Here is a 17824-nt window from a genome sequence, read left to right on the forward strand (position 1 = left end):
AAGCGCCTTACATGTACCAGCAGTGTATTTAATATGAAGTGGCCCAAATAAAAAGCAAAGTCTGACTTTGGCTCTGATGCTGCTCCACTTTATAACACACTGCAACACGCGCTTATTAAACTCCAGCCTGTTCCAGCAGGACTCGGGGTGACAGGCAGCAGAGGCTGCTGTGGAGCAGTGTTGTAGTGTCAGTGCAACTGGAGAAGGGTGATGGCAGCAGGTCGGGAATGGTAACCATATCACGCTGGCCAGGGCTCCGGGAGCCGTACTCACCTTCTCCGTGCCAAGCCGGCTGTGGTGCGCCGTGGCCGGGTTCCGCAGCTCTCCTCCCCGGGGAGAGGGAGAGGAAAGGGGCCGCTGAGGTCTTAAGGTGGATCGGCTCCTCGATCGGGCTGCCTCTGCGCTGAAACCAAGGCAGGCAGAGCCCCTGTCCTCCGGCTTCGTCCCCCGCCCGCCCGGACTGCTCCTACTCTCCAACAGACAGGAAGAGTTTACGCTGGAGTTTCATTAGAAATAACAGGCAAAGCAGGGATCTTATTATGAACAGCGCACCGAGGGACAACACAAATAAGTGAAACCCAATTCACAGCAAAGAAAATAACTTTTTTAAACGCAGGGATGGATCACAAAAAGTTAGAGATAAGAACTTTGAGAAAGAAGAAGAACAGCACAACACACAGACCTGAAACTACAGCAAAACCTCAAACCTCCAAATCTGTATTAAAAATAATAAAACATGGTTAAAATATAAGAATATTGTGTAGTAATATAACAACAATGGTGTAATTGTTGTTATATTGATTTCAGTTTTTAAATGAAGCACATAAAACATTAGAGGGATCTTATTGGAATAATTTCCTACTTTTTAACTGAGTGGAGCAAACATCAGAGACCAGTCTCTGAAGGGACAGATTCTGGAAGTCCACCTTAAGAGCAACAGGTCAGAAAAAGGAATAGGTGTAACTTCGTGTTTTTCCACAAGATGGCAGACATGTTAAGGAAACTCTCCAGAGCGCTGCGGAGATTTTTCCAGGACCAGTTACTGGTTTAACAAGCAGGTGGCGCCATTGAATCACATTTGATTGTGCACTGACTGTAAAGCAGGAGCCTCTGGACGCAGGGAGGCAGTGTGGGTACAGTGATGCCCTGTGTGGAGGCTGAGTGCCTCTGATGATGCTGCTTTAGGAGATAATAAGCAGGTCACACGTGCATAGGCCACTTCTTCCTCGACTATTTATCTGATAACTGCTGCTTCTGAATTTATCTTATTTTCACAGTGTCTGATGAAGTTAATCTCACCTTGCCCCCTGAGTTTTGACTTTGCAGGGTGTGTTTGATGACACTATGTCTATCAGCCTGCTCGTACTGAGTCCTGGAATCAGATGTGAGCATTCATTTTATATGCCTGAGGGCTTTTTCTTTAAACTGCACCATTGCAGGTTTACAGAAGCTTCATCTGCTTCAAATTTCGTGACTGGTTTGAAACTGTTAGAACGTATGTATGAAAAACCAAATCTCAATGTTTTAATACAATGACGACACAGAGACAAAGATATTTAAATATATAGATTTTATGTACATATATTCATGTGGATGACTAGAAAAGAAACACTATATTCTTACAAAGGAATGAATCTGCACAGTCATATTCCTAAGTTAAATAGTAATTTGATACAAAATTAGTATAATAAATAAAACTCATCTCATTGTTTTTTTTATTCACACATACCAGTTGTACAAACAATAAATTACAAGTTCAGTGCTGTGTTTCTGTCGTTCAGCGAGATGGGGTTTCCCCACTGGAAGAGTCAGAGTAAGTTGTGTGTATATGTGTGTGTGTATGTGTGTGTGTGTCTGAAATACTCAAAAACAGTGTAACTGATGGATTGCATCAATGGTGTGTGTCTGTACGTGTAAATTTCTGTGTAAATATGGTTGAATACTAACACATATATGAAAGATCTATTCATGTACAAAAGTGTCTACATCGTGTAAATAAATGTGAACGTGTGAGGCGAGAGGAGGGAGCGTTCTGTGAGTGGTTTGTTGACCTGGGTCTCGTAGTATCTGAGAATGTTTCTCACGGTTTGTTTTCTCCTGCACAGGTGCCAGATGGGTGAGGTTTGCCACACAGGAAAATATGAAGGTTGCCAGAAAGTTTAACACAATTACAGGAAGGAGTTTTTAAGTCCATTCGGTTTGGAATCAACATTACCTTGTAATACCGGGGCCTTAATTACCGTCAGAGAGCCAAGGAAATGATCCAAGTGTTATACTTTTTACACGCCTGTCAGGGTGGAGGTGGCACACGGACGTCTCAGACCTCGGGTGATAAAACCAAAGCTATATGCATGGCTGTATTCTTTATTACTCCAATAAAGATCCGTGAGAAAATGAGTTTTTGGGTGACGCGAGCCTTAAACATCCTCAACCGATGGATGGATCGTCCCGGTCGATGGATGGATCAATCCGAATTGTTGTATTTAGGCAAACTGCACCCATCAGGACTGGAGACAGGTTCAAATCATCATTTGCAAATACAGGACGTGTGAGAGAGACAGATGAATGACGGAAAGAAAAGACAAGTGGAGAACGAGTTGAATTGCAAAAGGACAGGAATGACTGCATTAGTATCTCTCTTGCTGTCGTTGCGAGTATCCAGGGCACACATTGTCATATTAGCATTGTTTCCTAAAACAAATAAACAGACAGACAAACAAACAGATATTGACTGCCACAAAACAAACAAACAAACAAATACATGAGGACTGTAAACCTCCCAGCACCAACACAGGGTCTGATACAAGTGGAACCGAGAGTGAAGAAGCTTCAAGACACAGTAGAGAACAGAACGTGTTCACGGTACAGACTGTATGTGCTTTAAACACAGGCCTGGCTGCATGAGTGTGCTGACACATAACATACACAAACACACACCAACACACACACACACACATAAAAATCAAGCATCGCCCCAAATCTGATTCATCACTTCCCTCCACAAACGTTACGGAGAGTCATGGTTATTTCGCCCCTTTGTCGAATTAACTGCTATAAGATTTGTCCCCTGAAGGCTGCCGTACTCTCCCTTCCCGTCCCATCGCACTGCGCCGCTGTTTCTTTGCTGTACAGGTGAATCCAGCTCAGTCACTGAGATGTTCACGTTACACAACACGGCAGCTCACGACCCAAACACGGAGCATAGCAGCTGTGGAACAGGTGACGGCGGGGTGAACGACGAGGGCTCTCGTCTCGGACGCACTCGTGACAAAAGACAAAGGGGGGGGGGGTATGACTTTGAAACACCCACAGTGATTAGAACACACACAATAGCATAAAAAAGACACAACATGCATGCCATTACAGGGCAACACACACTGAGCCTCCAGGGTTTGGAGACCGACGTAAAGACAATCAGTTGTTGTCTCTGTGGAAATGACATGCAACTCAAGTCCTTAGCTGTGCCAGAGACAATACTTGTCACTATCGTACGGAAACTGTCCTCTCTGCAGCTGCTATGATTCCAGGACATTCCTCTGGCTTATAGTCATGTGCGTCCACGCCAATATGTCTCTGAGTCTCTGTACGACTGGTCCAGGCGCTTTCAGCCAACATTCACAGTCCTGTTTAAGGTTCTGTCTTAAAGTCACTGGTCCATTCATTGGTCCTACATCCAGCACTTGAGATCTTTATCAGAAGATAACAGACGGATAACAACTTCCTCCTACTAATTGTCTCTTGTCTCACAAATCATGTTTCCTCTCCTGCCTCCTCAACATTTCCTCACCAGACAGTGTTTGAAGGCGGAGGGGCGGGCGCCCAGCATGCATCCTTTGGACAGTTTCCCGTCCTGGTCCTTACACTGCACTGTCCGGCTCTGCCAGCCAGTGTCACATGTCCTGGAGCAGGTCATCCAGGAACCTGTTACCCACTGGGGCCCTGGGGCTGTGGCTGAGGGAGCTGGAGCTGTAGGCGGCCCTGGGACCAGGACAGGGGAATCAGAGGACGATGTAGTGGTGCTACTTGTGGTGGTGGTGGTTCTTGTCGTGGTTGCGACGGTTGTAGTGCTCTGCAATGGGGTCGACTTGTTGGGGATGAGCGGAGCTGACGGCTGCTGCGGGGGCGTCCGGCGAGGCATGAAGAAGCTGTAACGAACGTCCAGGGGCTTTTTGACGTCTGTGGCTAGAATCTGGACCACCAAGGCTTCTTGGAGGGCCCCGGGCCCCATGCTGTGAAGCCACTCATCCCTTTGACTCCAGCCACTGTAGTTGAGCACAGAACCATTGAGCGGGATGACTGTCTCGGAGGTGGAGATCATGAACTTGCCGTTTAGGAGGTACTCTCCATTGGGCCGTCGGAGGGCCAGGTAGGCAGTGTAGCGGGTCTGGTCCTTGGCCTTGTGTTGACGAACCTTTATGTGGGTGGAGCCCACAGGGATCTTTACTACGTCAGTGTAGCCCTTACTGTTTGGCAGGAGAGAAAGTAGGAGGAAGATCAGAGCCGTACTTAAAACAACATTCTCTTTGCCGTCACTGGCTTTGCTTTGAGGGCTTTACACTGAAACAGGAGACACAGCCGTTTCAGCCAAGTACTGTTTGAATCTGGTGTCAGCGAGTCCCGCTGGTTAACAACTCTGCGCTAACAAACACGAAACGGAGGAAACTAGAGAGCAACGCTGAATAAATGATCACGGCACCAAACATCTCCGAGATAATGTGAAGAATCATTTGTATATCATTTAATCATCTAATGATTATTGTTATATGAGAATGTATAGTGTCGAGTTCAAGTCTGTTTTTCTCACCTCTTCTTGGTGAAGTTGCCGACCACCCGTATACATCCTGTGCTGTCGCCTCCACATATGCCACACTTGTCAAACTGCAGCTTGGAGCCGATGATGCCGTCGCAGCCCGTCCGCACACATTTCCCCTTCACACACACCGAGCTGCTGTAGGGACGACACTCTGTCCCGTCCACCACCTGGACACAGGGTCACAGTATCACCGTCATCCTTCACATTTTTTTTAAATTTTCATGAAATGCACTGCACCTTTGTTTTTAAAACTCACCCTCTGAGAGAACACCACATAGTATCCTGTTCCTTTTGCTCTGCAGGTCAGCTTGCACACATCTTTCGGGAGAACTCCAGCGTATTTAGGAACCCACTCAACAAAGGTCTTCACACCTTTAGGATCTGTCTGGGGACCGTTACGCACCTCACACTGCTCCTGACGGAAACTCTTATCTGGGGAAAGGTTCCATTAAAAGTGGTTTAAATAAATAAGAAATATTGCTACCTACTGTGCTATTATAATCATGCATGTACTCTCTGGCTGTCACGCTCACTTGATGCTGGACACGGTATGACGTTACAGGACCGATAGATGGCTCTCTTCCCGGTGCAGTAGCGCCCGTTGTTCCGCGGCGGCGGGTTGTTGCACAGACGCTGGGCGAACTGCACCCCGCCGCCGCACGTTCTGGAGCACGCACCCCAAGAACCCCAGGAGCTCCAGCTGCCATGGTTGGACGCCTGGGAGAGAGAGAGAGAGAGAGAGAGAGGGAGAGAGAGAGAGAGAGATAGAGAGGAGATGAGTGAAAAGGACAGGAGAGGGAGAATGAAAGAGGAGGTGAGAGAGGACAGTTAGCGTTTATCAGACATGCTGGGAGTCAGAGTGTGTCTCAGGGAAAGCCCTTTGCAGAGAGTTGTTTGGTGATAAAGGAAGATGTGTCATGCATTGTGGCAGTGGAAAGAGAAACAGATCGAGGCTAACCTCATGTGATAATAACTAACGTTTGTCCAAAGCCGCGGCTCACATGCTTCCCCTGAGGAACAGCCTGAATGAAATTCTCAAGCTAACATACTTATTTTTGTGCTTTTCTTCCAGTGAGTTGGACTAAAAATGACTGAATACGCAGCATTTAACGTTTTATGAGACAGGGTTGGTTTTATAATCCTGAAACTCTGCAAAGCTTCTTTGGAAACAGCCTTTTCACTCAGTTCCACTGCTGAGTCTTTCCAGCACGTGGACTTCTTCTTCCCACAGTAAAAGCTACTCAATCTGCAATCACACTGCATGAAATATAAAGAGGTTAAAAGACTGCAAAGTCTAAAATGGAGGGTGTTCTAACGTTGCCCTGAGCAGTAAACCGCTCGTCATACAAGGCAGTGAAAACGAAGCGAGTCAGAACTTGGGCTGGATCCACACATGCAGGCTCCTGCCAAGGATGGAGTCAGACTCATCACACGTCATGTGACAAATAAACACAAAGAAAAGATTCTCTCCCTCTTTTCCACTCGTTCTGACTTTCATTCTCTTTTCCCTCCCTGATACACACAGACACACACAGACACAGTGTTGACAGCCTGCCAAGAGTAGATTTGGTGCTTTAAGTCATTAGGGCCAAATTCAATTGAGATCTGTTTAGTAAGGCCAGGAGAACAAATAGCACAGATCAGCAGCATCATAAATAAAGCAGCCCACACAACGAAGCCACATAAAGAACCCGTGACATTTTTCTCTTCGTGTCTCTGTCTCTGCTCCTGCTTCATCTTTTTCTTTCTTTCCCCTTTTTTATCTCTGTCTCCCACAGACGGTTTGTACGATGTGGAAATGAGTACTTAAAATATCACTTTCTTGAACTATAAAAAGGAATCTATTTTGGATTTTAGTCATTTTCGTCTCCCTCGACAGACACACTCTGTCTCCCTGTCTTTTTCCGATTCTCCCTCATACTCTGACACCGTCCTTCCCTCTTACCGAGTAATGTCTCTTGCGGGTCTTGTCCACACACTTTCCCTGCAGACAGATGCGTCCCTTCCCGCAGGGCGTTCCCTCCACGGCCGGCAGCTTCTTGGTCAGACACACCATCTGTCCCTGGCGAATCACGGCGCACCACAGCCGGGAGCATACGTCCATGCCCGGGCAGACCGTGTACTCGGGGCCGAAGGCCAGGCGACACTGGCGGACGGCATCGTAGCTCTGCCCTGGGAGCTCCTCGGGGCCAAGAAGGGGCTGACGAGGAGAATCGAGGAGACACTCGGCTGTGGCAGAACAGAAGAAGAGGGGAATTTAAAAAAAAAAAAGGCGTCCACAACCTTCATACTTCTGAAGATACTTCTACTGCCTTGCATTAAAATCTATTTTAATCTATTGACAAACCAGGCCTGTGTGACTTATCACTCAATAAAATTTCTGGAGCAGCAGCAGATAGTGTCAGAACTGAAATGATGCTGTTGCTACATGAACGATGCCAACAGCGATTGGACTGCATAGCAACATGTCAACAGCAATGCTTTATGGGCTCTATGAATGAAACTGCTCCACAAAATGCAAAGCGTGACTCATCTCGATTTCCTGCCAGTGATTTGTCTTTGGCTGCACTGCAGCTACACTCTTTAAGAAGTTAATAGGATTGTAAATAACTCTCTCTTAACAGAGATTACAGCTTTGCTTGGTAGTAAACAGCTCTCAGTGATATGTGCTGTGGGAGAAAAGATATCACACGTCGAATTCACACAGAGGTAATTTGTAGATAGAGAAAATAAAACTTCTACTGGCTGGGAAAAGTTCTCACTATTAAAAGAACTGCAGATGTTAGTAAAACCACAGGCTTGGACTCTTTCTATTCCCCACGTCTTTATCACTCTGTGTTTGCTCCCACACTCTCACCGTTGCCATCGTCAAAGAAGTCAGTGATGGTCGCCGAGGTGCAGCGGCTCCAAGGTTTGGAGGCGTCGATGGAGGTGAGGATGGAGGACATGAGCCGCTTGTCGCTGTTCACTCCGAAACGCTCCTCGCAGAACTTGGAGTCGTCGTGGGACAAACCGAGCAGGTGACCTGGGGCAGAGAGAGAGAGAAAGGACACGTGATGTAGAGAGTCTGGGTAAATTGAAAGGCAGGACGTGTGTCAGGTTTGCACACGCTGCAAGAATGAGAGAAGAAAACAAACGAAGCGCTCAGGTATCAGGTGTATGACCTCAGACAATGCTCGCGTGATATTAATTAGGGAGAGAGATGTGCTGACTGATGGGAATGCATGCCCTGGCGAGTCTTGTCTCGTTGTTTGTGTGTTGGCGTGTGTATCCATGCCTACCTACCTATCTCGTGAGCGACAGTAAACGCTGCGTGAAGCCCGTCGTCCTCGATGACAGCGCAGCTTCTCTCCGGAGAGCAGATGGTGCCCACGTCCGCCATGCCCAGGGTGTCACAGGAGTGGTGGCCACAGAGGTCCTGGACAGAGGAAACACGGAACGTTTTAATCATTCCAGAAAAAAAAAAAGAAGGAAAAGCAGTTTATTTCAACTTTATCCTCCATCCCAAGACCTGATCCCAGATAACAGACAAATATATTACCACCCTCTCCCTTTCCTCAGGCTTTGGTGAAATGTATTGTGGGACCTTCCAGGTATCATGCTCCTTCTTGTTCAGCCTGCTACCTGCTCTCTAGGACCATCACTGATCTTGGATCCTTCTCTATTCAAATACTGTGGTTTTTCTTTGAAGCAGTTACTGTTTTCAGCTGCGGAGAGCTCTGCCTGTTCTCGTCCTGCTTCCTCTGCGTCTCCTCAGTCAGTGCGAAGAAGCAGTTGGTGGATTATGATGCAGCTGAACTGAATTTCACACACGGATACACATTTTGAGGACATAATGAAAATATGTGTTGGATAATCTAGTAATCTAGTGAGCCCAAAGCTTCAGAAACACAGTTTACTACATCTCCCATGATGCTGTTTGGCAGCATCTTTCCTTAGAGCTCCACAGAAGACATTACACAACAGCTTTCAGAGGCTGTGTAGTGTTACTCCCTGTGGCTCGTGATTTTGATATGTAAAATTGGCGCAGTGTCCTTTCAATTTATCATCCTCTGCTTTTAATACCCACTTCCTTCCTGTGCCTCCACCGTCCCTCTGTCTGCCTCACGGGGTGCCAGAGTGCACAGTATTGATCTTTGTTTTGATTCCCACACATGTCCATGCAGATGAGGCCCCGGGGTGCAGGGCCTGGCCCCCGCCGAGCGCACAGATCAATCAGCTAATCGTCGCCTCGCACCAACGTGCACGCGCCTGCACATGGGCCCGTGCGCACGTGCATGCACACTCCCGATCCACTGCGATGTGCACGTGCATTCAGCTCATGAACGTATGAAGACAAACATCCACACACATGTGCACATGAGAACATCCAAAAAAAGGAGGAAGAAACACACACACACACACACACACCCACGCGCGCGTCCTGTGGAGAGGATGAATCGTCATGTTAAGTGGTGCTGACAGGCCTGCTGGGTCATGTGTGTGAGGAGCTCAGGGGAGGGTGTTTACCCGTTCCGGGCCGATCGCTTTGGAACAAACTGCCTTGTGTTCTGCATTCACACACATAACTGACTGGGTGGGACCACCTCACACACACACACACACACACACACACACACACACACACACACACACACACACACACACACACACACACACACACACACACACACAGAACTATACTAATGTACATGTAAATGAAGCATATATAAATACAAGCACATACAGGACACTCAAGCACACACACACACACACACAGAGTACAGGAGGAGTGTGTCGGCTTTTTCCAGTTGACTGCTGGATACATGAGAAGCACACAAAGGCCGAGGCCGGCTGAATGAATGGCTGCTGAGAGCCAAACTGTGCTAAAGTTTCTCTTTGCTTTTCCGAGCACAGACGAGCTCGAAAGCTATAGAAGAAAAGGCTGTTTGTTTTGAATCACACAGTGAGAACGTATGGAGGAGTTTACCTTCATATTTGGTCTGTTTCTCTTTCCCTGTTTCCCACACTCTTTCGCCTCGACGCTCTTTACACCTCCCTCCATTTCATTTATTTATTCGTTCATCCCCTCCCAGGCTCTAGCATGAGAAAAGTTTTTGTTTCGCTCTTTCTTGTATACACAGCTTTCACTGGTACAGCACAGAGTAACAGGAAACACGTGGATGCAAAAGAAAACTGGGAATCTCCTGTTTGAAATGAAATGAAATGGTGACGAGTGAAAAATACCTGAACTCACATCCCTGTCTGTGCATTGTCCATTTTTTTCCTCTTTTGTGAACTTAGTTTTTATCCAAAGGCGTCCGACAGACAAGTAAAGAAAAAAGAGGGAGAGAGAAAGGGAGGGAAAGAGAAGGGTATTCAGGAAGCAGACGCCGGGGGGAAAGGATGGGGGGATGCCGGAAATTAAAGAGAAGAGCTGAGAGAACAAGGAGTTACAGAAATATTGGCAGAAATAACAGGAGAACAGGTGGCAAGCTGGTCGTGAAGGTCAGGAGACGATCAGAGCTGAGCTGAGAGAGAGAGAGTGTGTGTTACAAAACCACTGCAATCTAAGCCAAGGCGAGTGTTAAACAAACAGCCAGCCAGACCCAGACCCAGACCCACACACACACACACACACACACACACACACACACACACACACACACACTAAACTCCCTCTTGCAGAGTGAGTCTGTGTGATGAAAACACACTGCAGGTCGACGTCAACAAAGCTGCTAATCAAATGCAACAGAAACCAGCTTTCTACCAGTGATGGACAGGCCGTCAAATGGCGTGAGACGTCAGATCATGATTGCCCACCGGTCCACGGGTAAAGACATGAGACCAATAATGGTCTCATGTCCACGGTGGAAACACCGGAAACACTCAGAACGAGCAACAGGAAGACAGATTCCTGATTAACTGACGATCGAGTTGCACGTTTTTAAAGCAGAAGTGAAACTGAAAAAATAAAAGAATGACAAGTTGAACTGGGAATGGTGTTCGTGGACACACACACCAGCTTCACGTCGGTGCTCAAAGGAAACTTCAGACAATAATTGCAAACAGAGCAGCACAGCTTAAAGCCACCGGTGCATCTCAGTGTGAAGAGGGCGAGGCTGGTGAGCCGTCACAGGACTGACTGAACTCTGCGCCCGGTCGTGTATGTCGACAGACCCGGGTGCGGGGTCGAGGGATTGGGATCCAAGAGCTGTCCGCAGGTTGTCAACATATGCCAGACCAGGTATAGCATGTGTGAAATATCGAGAACAGTTAAAACAAATAGAGGGACTAGCTGTGACGGGGGAGAGGGCTGGGAAATGTACACTTTAATGTACAGAGAGAGGAGAGGAGAGGAGGGGAGAGAGGAGGGGAGAGAGGAGGAAGACAAGTGCTCAGGAAAGGGAGGAGTCCAAACTATACATATATTGTAGGAGGGCAAATGATGTAACTATGTGTTAAACACACGTGCAGGAAATGGATTGTGTATGCGCACAGGCTGTGTCTACATCCGTGTGTGTCTCACATCCATCATCATTACATAAGGGGCCGTCACAGAACGATCTCATCATCGAGCGTCTGTTCCCAAAGTGACCAAACCAGCCTGGGCTGAAGAGGTCAACACTTCGATATCACCGGCATCACGAGCTCCTGCGAGCGCTGTCTGTCCAAATATTTAATCTGCTGCTGCAAGACGCACAGTGGACACACTCGTATGTCAGTATGTCCACAGCGCTGCAGCTCTCTCTGGCCACCTTACAGTAGGGCTTTGTCTACTGTCCGAGCTCACAACAAGTGAACACAGCCGTGCATAACATTTAATGTTCCCATGTACACGGACGCACTCTGAGAAGAGTCCCCTCAATGTGCCTGTTGTTTTGTTCCGGTGCTGGTATGTGTGGAACCGGGTGACACCGCCACACGGGTCAGCTCACCGCGGGCACGGGGTGTCGGAGTAATTGGACCTGACCACAAAGAGACGAGTTCCCTCCAGCCCGCTGCACCCCTGCCGCCCCCGCCCCACCACAATGTGGTCTGACTTCACCGTCACAAAGTCTTCAATGAGCCTCAGTTCCAGCTCAGCAGACTACAATAATCAGGATTTACTCCACAGCTGCTCCAAATACGCAGAGGAAAGAGGACTTATACAACTATATGGTTACCTCTGACATTCAGTACAAAGGAACACCAGGCAGACGTCTCCTGTTACACATCTGAACCGAATCTACCGCTCATCCAGGCTTGTCTTTCTTTGTTAAGTCTCCGCTGGGGCCACAACCACAGTTATTTTCCTGAGAAAGAGAACAGCTAACACATTACCACAGAAGTATATCACACTTTTTTTTCTTTTTCAACCCAGAACGCATCATGGTACGAAGGAACCAGAGCCAAATAAAGTTATTTCCTCACTGGCATTCTGTCAGTGGAAACATTAATGGCTCTATCCTGTTTGTAAAATGACGAATTTTGTGCAGCTCTTGACACAGTGTGGGGATCTTTCCTGGCAAAAATGATTAATGGCTAAATGAAAGTGTGGTTCTCATAAAGAATAGGGCCAAATGAGCATTTTTCAAAATGTCAGCATCTCCGCATTCCTCGTTTTTTCTTGTGCAGCACCTTCGCTGCCACGAGTGGAAGCGGAAAGGACAAGAATGTGCTGTTATAAATTCCACTTTCTCTCAATCGCTCCAGCGTGTTCTGCCTTGCTGCAGTATTTGGATGTAAACAAACCTCAGCCCTGCCTGTCTGCACGTCGTCATGATCGACAAGGTAAAGTAACAGCAATTTAAGCCCTCAACCAAAACACAGAATCCAGATAATAACCTTTAATAACCAAAGAGTTCAGAGGTCAAAGTTAAAGTAAGGCGGCGGCTGCTTTCTTGGGCTTAAACGCTCACCTCTGCAGCATTAAGGTCACAACCCTACAGTCCAGCCAGGCATTAGCCACGTGTTTATTCTGAGCAAACTTAGCTGCAATTAAGCTTGTTTGTTTTTAAGAGGTGCAGCAGATAGGGATCACACACCCACCTCACAGTGTTTCTCAGAGGTCTGCACAGTGTTACACAGGTGTTTCATTAGAGCTTCCTGTCCATTTGGCCTCTGTCCTCCTGTCCTGAGCCTGATGACTGTTTCCATGCCTGACTCTGTCAAACCCAAGCGATGATGGCACCCTCTTTCTCCTTCCTGTCTTGCCTGTGCAGGTGTAGTGGCGCGAACTGTGCCACTTTGCCAGCATGCCAACCTCAGGTATGCACTACCAGCCGCCGTGCCAAAGTACGACGGTGCCAACTTGGTGCTTGTGCCAGAAGATTTTGAGGTAATACCCCTGGAGCTTGCTGTTTTGACCAAGCCATGAAAAGACCTCGCATGACTTGGACACACCGCAAGCCAAGGAGAAGCTATCTGACTGGTCAACTGGAGCTAACCACCATAAAGCCACACCCGGAGAGGTGAAAAATGCATGTAGACCCGCTGCTGCCCTGCGGCTTTGGACCAGCCGGGGAGGGAAGGAGGAGGAAGAAGGAGGGGAGAGAAAGGAGACGGTGAAAGAAGGGATAAATGAGTGTGGTCTCGGTAAACGCTCGGCCTCTCACAGGGTGGATGTGTTTGTTTTTCTGACAGCTCCCAGCCCCAGCTGACAGACGCTGGAGAAGTAACTGGGAAAAAATGTGCAGACTGAAGAGAGGGAGAGAGAGAGAGAGAGAGAGAGAGAGAGAGAGGAAGTTTAAGGCCAGGATGACTACCTAATTAACTACAGTTTCAAGGGAGTTTTAGGGATATTTCTGCAATGCACCCAGCAGCTGATTTCAAACCTCCTACCCTGGGAAGAATGTGTGTGCACGGCCGCGTGCGCGCGCCTCAGATCACACAGGCTTTGGGGCTGTCAGGGGACTGGGAGGGGTAGGCTGGAGACAGAAGAGCCTGCCTAGAAAAACACCAGGCGCAGGAAATACAGTTTTTATGGCTGTTTCACAGATTCTGCGCTGCATTACGCACGCAAGATTCAGCAGAAAGAAGAGGAGCGAGAAACAGAAGGAGGAAAGAAAACAAATAGTAAAGGAGTGGATATAACCAGGGACATGTGGGGAGCAGGCGGTGTAGTCTTCACCTCTGATTGACTGTGATTCAAATGGGGAACGGCTCAAAGTCAGAATCAGCGCTTTATGCGAGGAAAGAATAACATGCAGTTAGGTTATCAGACGTATAAAATATTAAAAGGTTTTTTTCACTGCAGACTGTGTTTTATAGCCTATTTGCAGGATATACCTGCCAGGGACATCTGCCACCGCGTGCACCATCAAAACAAACTGTGGCGTCACTCCGCTGCCTTGGCATCACACCGGAGCTCTAAGCCGCCTCCCCTCCGCTGTGTGGGAAGGAACAGGGACGGAGTCGGCGCCTCGGTGAGCCTGCCAGGTGAGAGCGGACAGGTGGAGGTGCAGAGGGAAGTTTGTTTACCTGCCTGGTGAAGAGGATGGCGGCGTCGTGGTGGTGCTGGTGGTCGTCGTCCAGCGGGTTTTGCTGGTTCTGCCACTTGCAGAAGCTCTTCAGTGTGGCCGCCGCGTTCTTGGACACCTCCAGCCCCTTCTCCTTCTCACCGACCGTGGTCACCTTCACCACCGACAGCCGGATGGGGTTCTCGATGCTGGCGTGCCCGTACAGCTTAGAGGCGATGGAGGCCAGTGTGAGCAGGTAGTGGTTCAAGTCCTTGCCGTATTTCTTTGTCATGGTGTCGTCGGCCACCAGGAGCAGCTCCACGTGCCTGGCGCGAGAGACTGACCTTTTGCGCCGCGCGCCGGGCTCCGGAGCGGCCGCTTTGGCGAGCCGGCTCCACCATCTCCGCCCGTGCGCCCCATGGTCATCAGTGTTTTCCGCCGTGAGCCCCTCTCTGTCCCGTCTCCCTTTCCACCGACCTCTGTGCCGGCGTTTCCCCGCCGCATTTCTGCGTCCTCTGCGCCCGTCGCGCGTCCCGCAGCTCTCGCGTCCTTCGCGCATGGCCTCGAAGCTGAAACTCTGGCGCGTGAATACGTGGAGCGCGCTCTCCGCGTCCTTGTCCTGCAGGGCGCGCACGTCATGCTCGTGTCCCTTCGCCCTGATGATAGGCGTGATGGAGTAGCGCGCGTGATTCACGGCGAAGAAGCCCTCAAGACCCCCACCGCAGAGGTTGAAGACAGCCAGGGACTCCGGGTTGGAGTCCACAGTCCCGCGGTACACGCACTCGAGCTGCAAAGGCGCAGGGCTGTCCCCCATCATAGGGAGCACATACTGGGGGCTGAAGTGATGCGACAGTACCAACTCGTCCCGCTCCATGTCCAGCTGAAACCGGCTCCCATCCAGGTACACCAGGTAGCCCACCTTGCCTCCTCCGTGGTAAATCCGGTCAATGGTCCGCACGACTCCATCTGTCCTCCGGGCAGGTGTGAGAAGCGACCCGTTCGCAGGTGGAAGATAGAAACCCTGGAAAGTAGAGAGCCCGGCTCCCAGCTCCAACTCCACGACGCACAGCAACAGTAGCCGAAACCAGAGCATGCCCCCGGCCAGAGCACCAAGGAGCCGCACCATTGTTCATTCCAACCCGAAACACATCTATGTATCCACTAAAACAACCCCGGACAGGCCGAAGACACAACTTTGAGCATTTGTTCCTCCAAAAAGCGCATCCTCCCGGTGCCCAAAGCCCCCATGCAGAAACACACAGCAGCGACCAACAGGCGAGAAAACAAAACCATTGAGGAAAAAATGGAAAAGGAGCCGCAGAGAGGAACTGTGTGCAGGCTGCAGAGCACTGAGCTGAACTTGGAGAACAAAAACACAAAGTTTGCTCTTAATAGGACCCGGAGAGAAAAAGTCCTGCCCCCTTTGCGCTCAATCACCACTCCTCCACCCCCCCCACCCCCACCCCCCTTCTCTCTCTCTCTGTCTCTCTCTCTCTCTCCCTCTCCCTCTCTTCCTCAAATCAGAGTAAAGTCAAGTGCTGGAGGAGAGCAGAGGAGAGCAGAGAAACCTGAACAATGCTGTCACTGAAGTATTTCCCACTGCCTCAGCAAAGGAAAGAGGAGCCTGTTGTGCTCTGCAAGTCCATCACAATCCTTCTGTATCATACTGAGAGGCAGAGACAAAGACACACAACCAAAGATCAGCAAAACAAGTTCCTGAACAGCCACATGCTGCCGCTCCCAGGACCAACACCATTTATCTCAACTCGAAAACGTCTCCATTAAACACCAGCCTGTTATTTTTGCACTTTTACCACTTTGACTCCATTAATAATTGAGGACTAAAAGTCCAACAAGATCTGACTGGAGACTTTCAGCAAACTAGAGGGAACTAGATAATTTATGGCCAGTCCCAAATAAGAACTCTGGGAGTTCACCATTCCCTGTGTGAGACATTTAATGGTCTGTGTGTGTGTGTGTGTGTGTGAGCAGCAGGAGGAGGAGGAGGAGATGGAGGAAGTGTGTGAGCATGCATACAGTAGGTGCTGTATTGCTGCACTTGGGTATGAGAAAGTAAAGGAGAGAAAAAAAGTGTGTGTGACTCTAAAGGTGTGTGGCTGTGCATGGAACTGCCCTGGGAGCCGTCTTGATTATTTAGTGCACCTTTAGGGAAGTGGGATGTCACACCTGTGTGGAGGGGGGGTTAGCAATTCATACCTGATGGGAAGTGAAGTCACAAACACACACACACACACACACACAAAGAGAGTGGCTTTTGTTAGAAGTCTTAAAAGTTCCCGAACACTGCTCATTTGCTGAGTCACCTAACAGCTATTACCTTTGCACACCACACAGGGGGGTTTCAGTGTGTGCGCGCGCCAAGAGGGAGGCCTCAAGTTGTGGACACACACACCCCACGCAGGAACCCGAGAACAAGTATTACGTTTCAACTTTGTGGCGTCAAACACTGTAGAGCCTGCGTCGGCTCTCCTAAAGTGGTGCGCTAATCCAAAGCCCCGTCTAACGTGACTGAGCGGTGTGGGTAGTATGGTGCAGGGATGCAGCCAGGGAGTGAGAGCGAGTGTGGGCGGACGGTGGAAGCACGGCCAGAAAACGGAACACGGTGTGCTGCCACCGTAAGCCTCGCCGCCCCCCGTCAAATCCCACCGTGGTACGATCCACACTTGAAACATCCCACACCAAGGATGCACTCTGTATTCAAACAAGCCTCCAGGAAAATGTCACTTGACAGTTCCTCAACAGAGCTGAAGTCATGTCCTCAGTATTTTTTGGGAGAGAATTTGTTTTTTATTTGAAAATAGAAAGGCTGTGAAAAGAATAAATTAACATCTTTGAATTATTTATAAAAAAAAATCCAAAGAATTTGAATTATTTTCTGTTTGGGGTCTGGTTTGTATTTTCCAAGGGGGTGTGGTTGCATAAGGGGGACTTGGGCTGATGACCTCAGGATTCCTAAAATCTTTGCTACGGCCATGAACATACACTGCACACACACACACACACACACGCACGCACGCACACACACACAAACTTCAAGACAAGATGGTGACCACTGCAGAGTGGATCCAGTATCGAGCTGAATTTAATGTCCAAATCACTCAGCTGTTATGCAATGCACCTCCCACCCCCACTACCCATCTCTGTTTTCTCCCTGTCCTCAAGCCTCGGGCCCCCCCCCCTTCCCTCCCGCTGCCGGCTGCTTCTCCTTTACACCAAACTGTCAAGTGTATTACCTGCAGTAAAAAAAAAAAAAAAAAAAAAGACGCCTGTAAAGACAGAGCAAACCAGAGCTGTGTGTGAGAGAGAGGATGTTTGATCATGACAGTGTGATGTCAAGACTGAGCTTCGGTGCTTCTATGTCCTGTGAAGGACACGTCTCAGTGTTGAGACAAATAAAATAAATATGTGGAGTTTATCCCACGAAAAATGTGCACAAACGGAATTGTTAATACACGTGGCGAAAAGTGCTGCAGCTGCAAACTAGTGGCACAGAGCCTGAGCAAAAATCAGGCAACTTTCCACAGCATCTTTCAATGCCACACACATACAGAGACAACACACACACACTCAC

General features: G+C 48.8%; 2 protein-coding genes across 4 annotated transcripts in view; both read right to left on the reverse strand.

Annotated features, from left to right (window-relative positions):
• The window catches only part of s100b (S100 calcium binding protein, beta (neural)), a 614446-nt gene that overhangs the window by 188006 nt on the left and 408616 nt on the right, over positions 1–17824 (reverse strand). The gene's annotated exons all lie outside the window — the stretch shown is intronic.
• LOC121177855 (A disintegrin and metalloproteinase with thrombospondin motifs 5) lies at positions 1585–15551 on the reverse strand. Its single transcript, XM_041032236.1, has 8 exons — positions 14255–15551; positions 8099–8231; positions 7671–7838; positions 6759–7042; positions 5347–5530; positions 5070–5245; positions 4805–4980; positions 1585–4463 (listed from the first exon to the last, which is right to left on the reverse strand). Exons 1-8 carry the CDS (start codon positions 15356–15358, stop codon positions 3773–3775), a joined length of 2916 nt encoding a protein of 971 aa, XP_040888170.1. The 5' UTR covers positions 15359–15551; the 3' UTR covers positions 1585–3772.

This window comes from Toxotes jaculatrix, chromosome 24, assembly GCF_017976425.1.
Source record: "Toxotes jaculatrix isolate fToxJac2 chromosome 24, fToxJac2.pri, whole genome shotgun sequence".
NCBI classification, from domain to species: Eukaryota; Metazoa; Chordata; class Actinopteri; family Toxotidae; genus Toxotes; species Toxotes jaculatrix.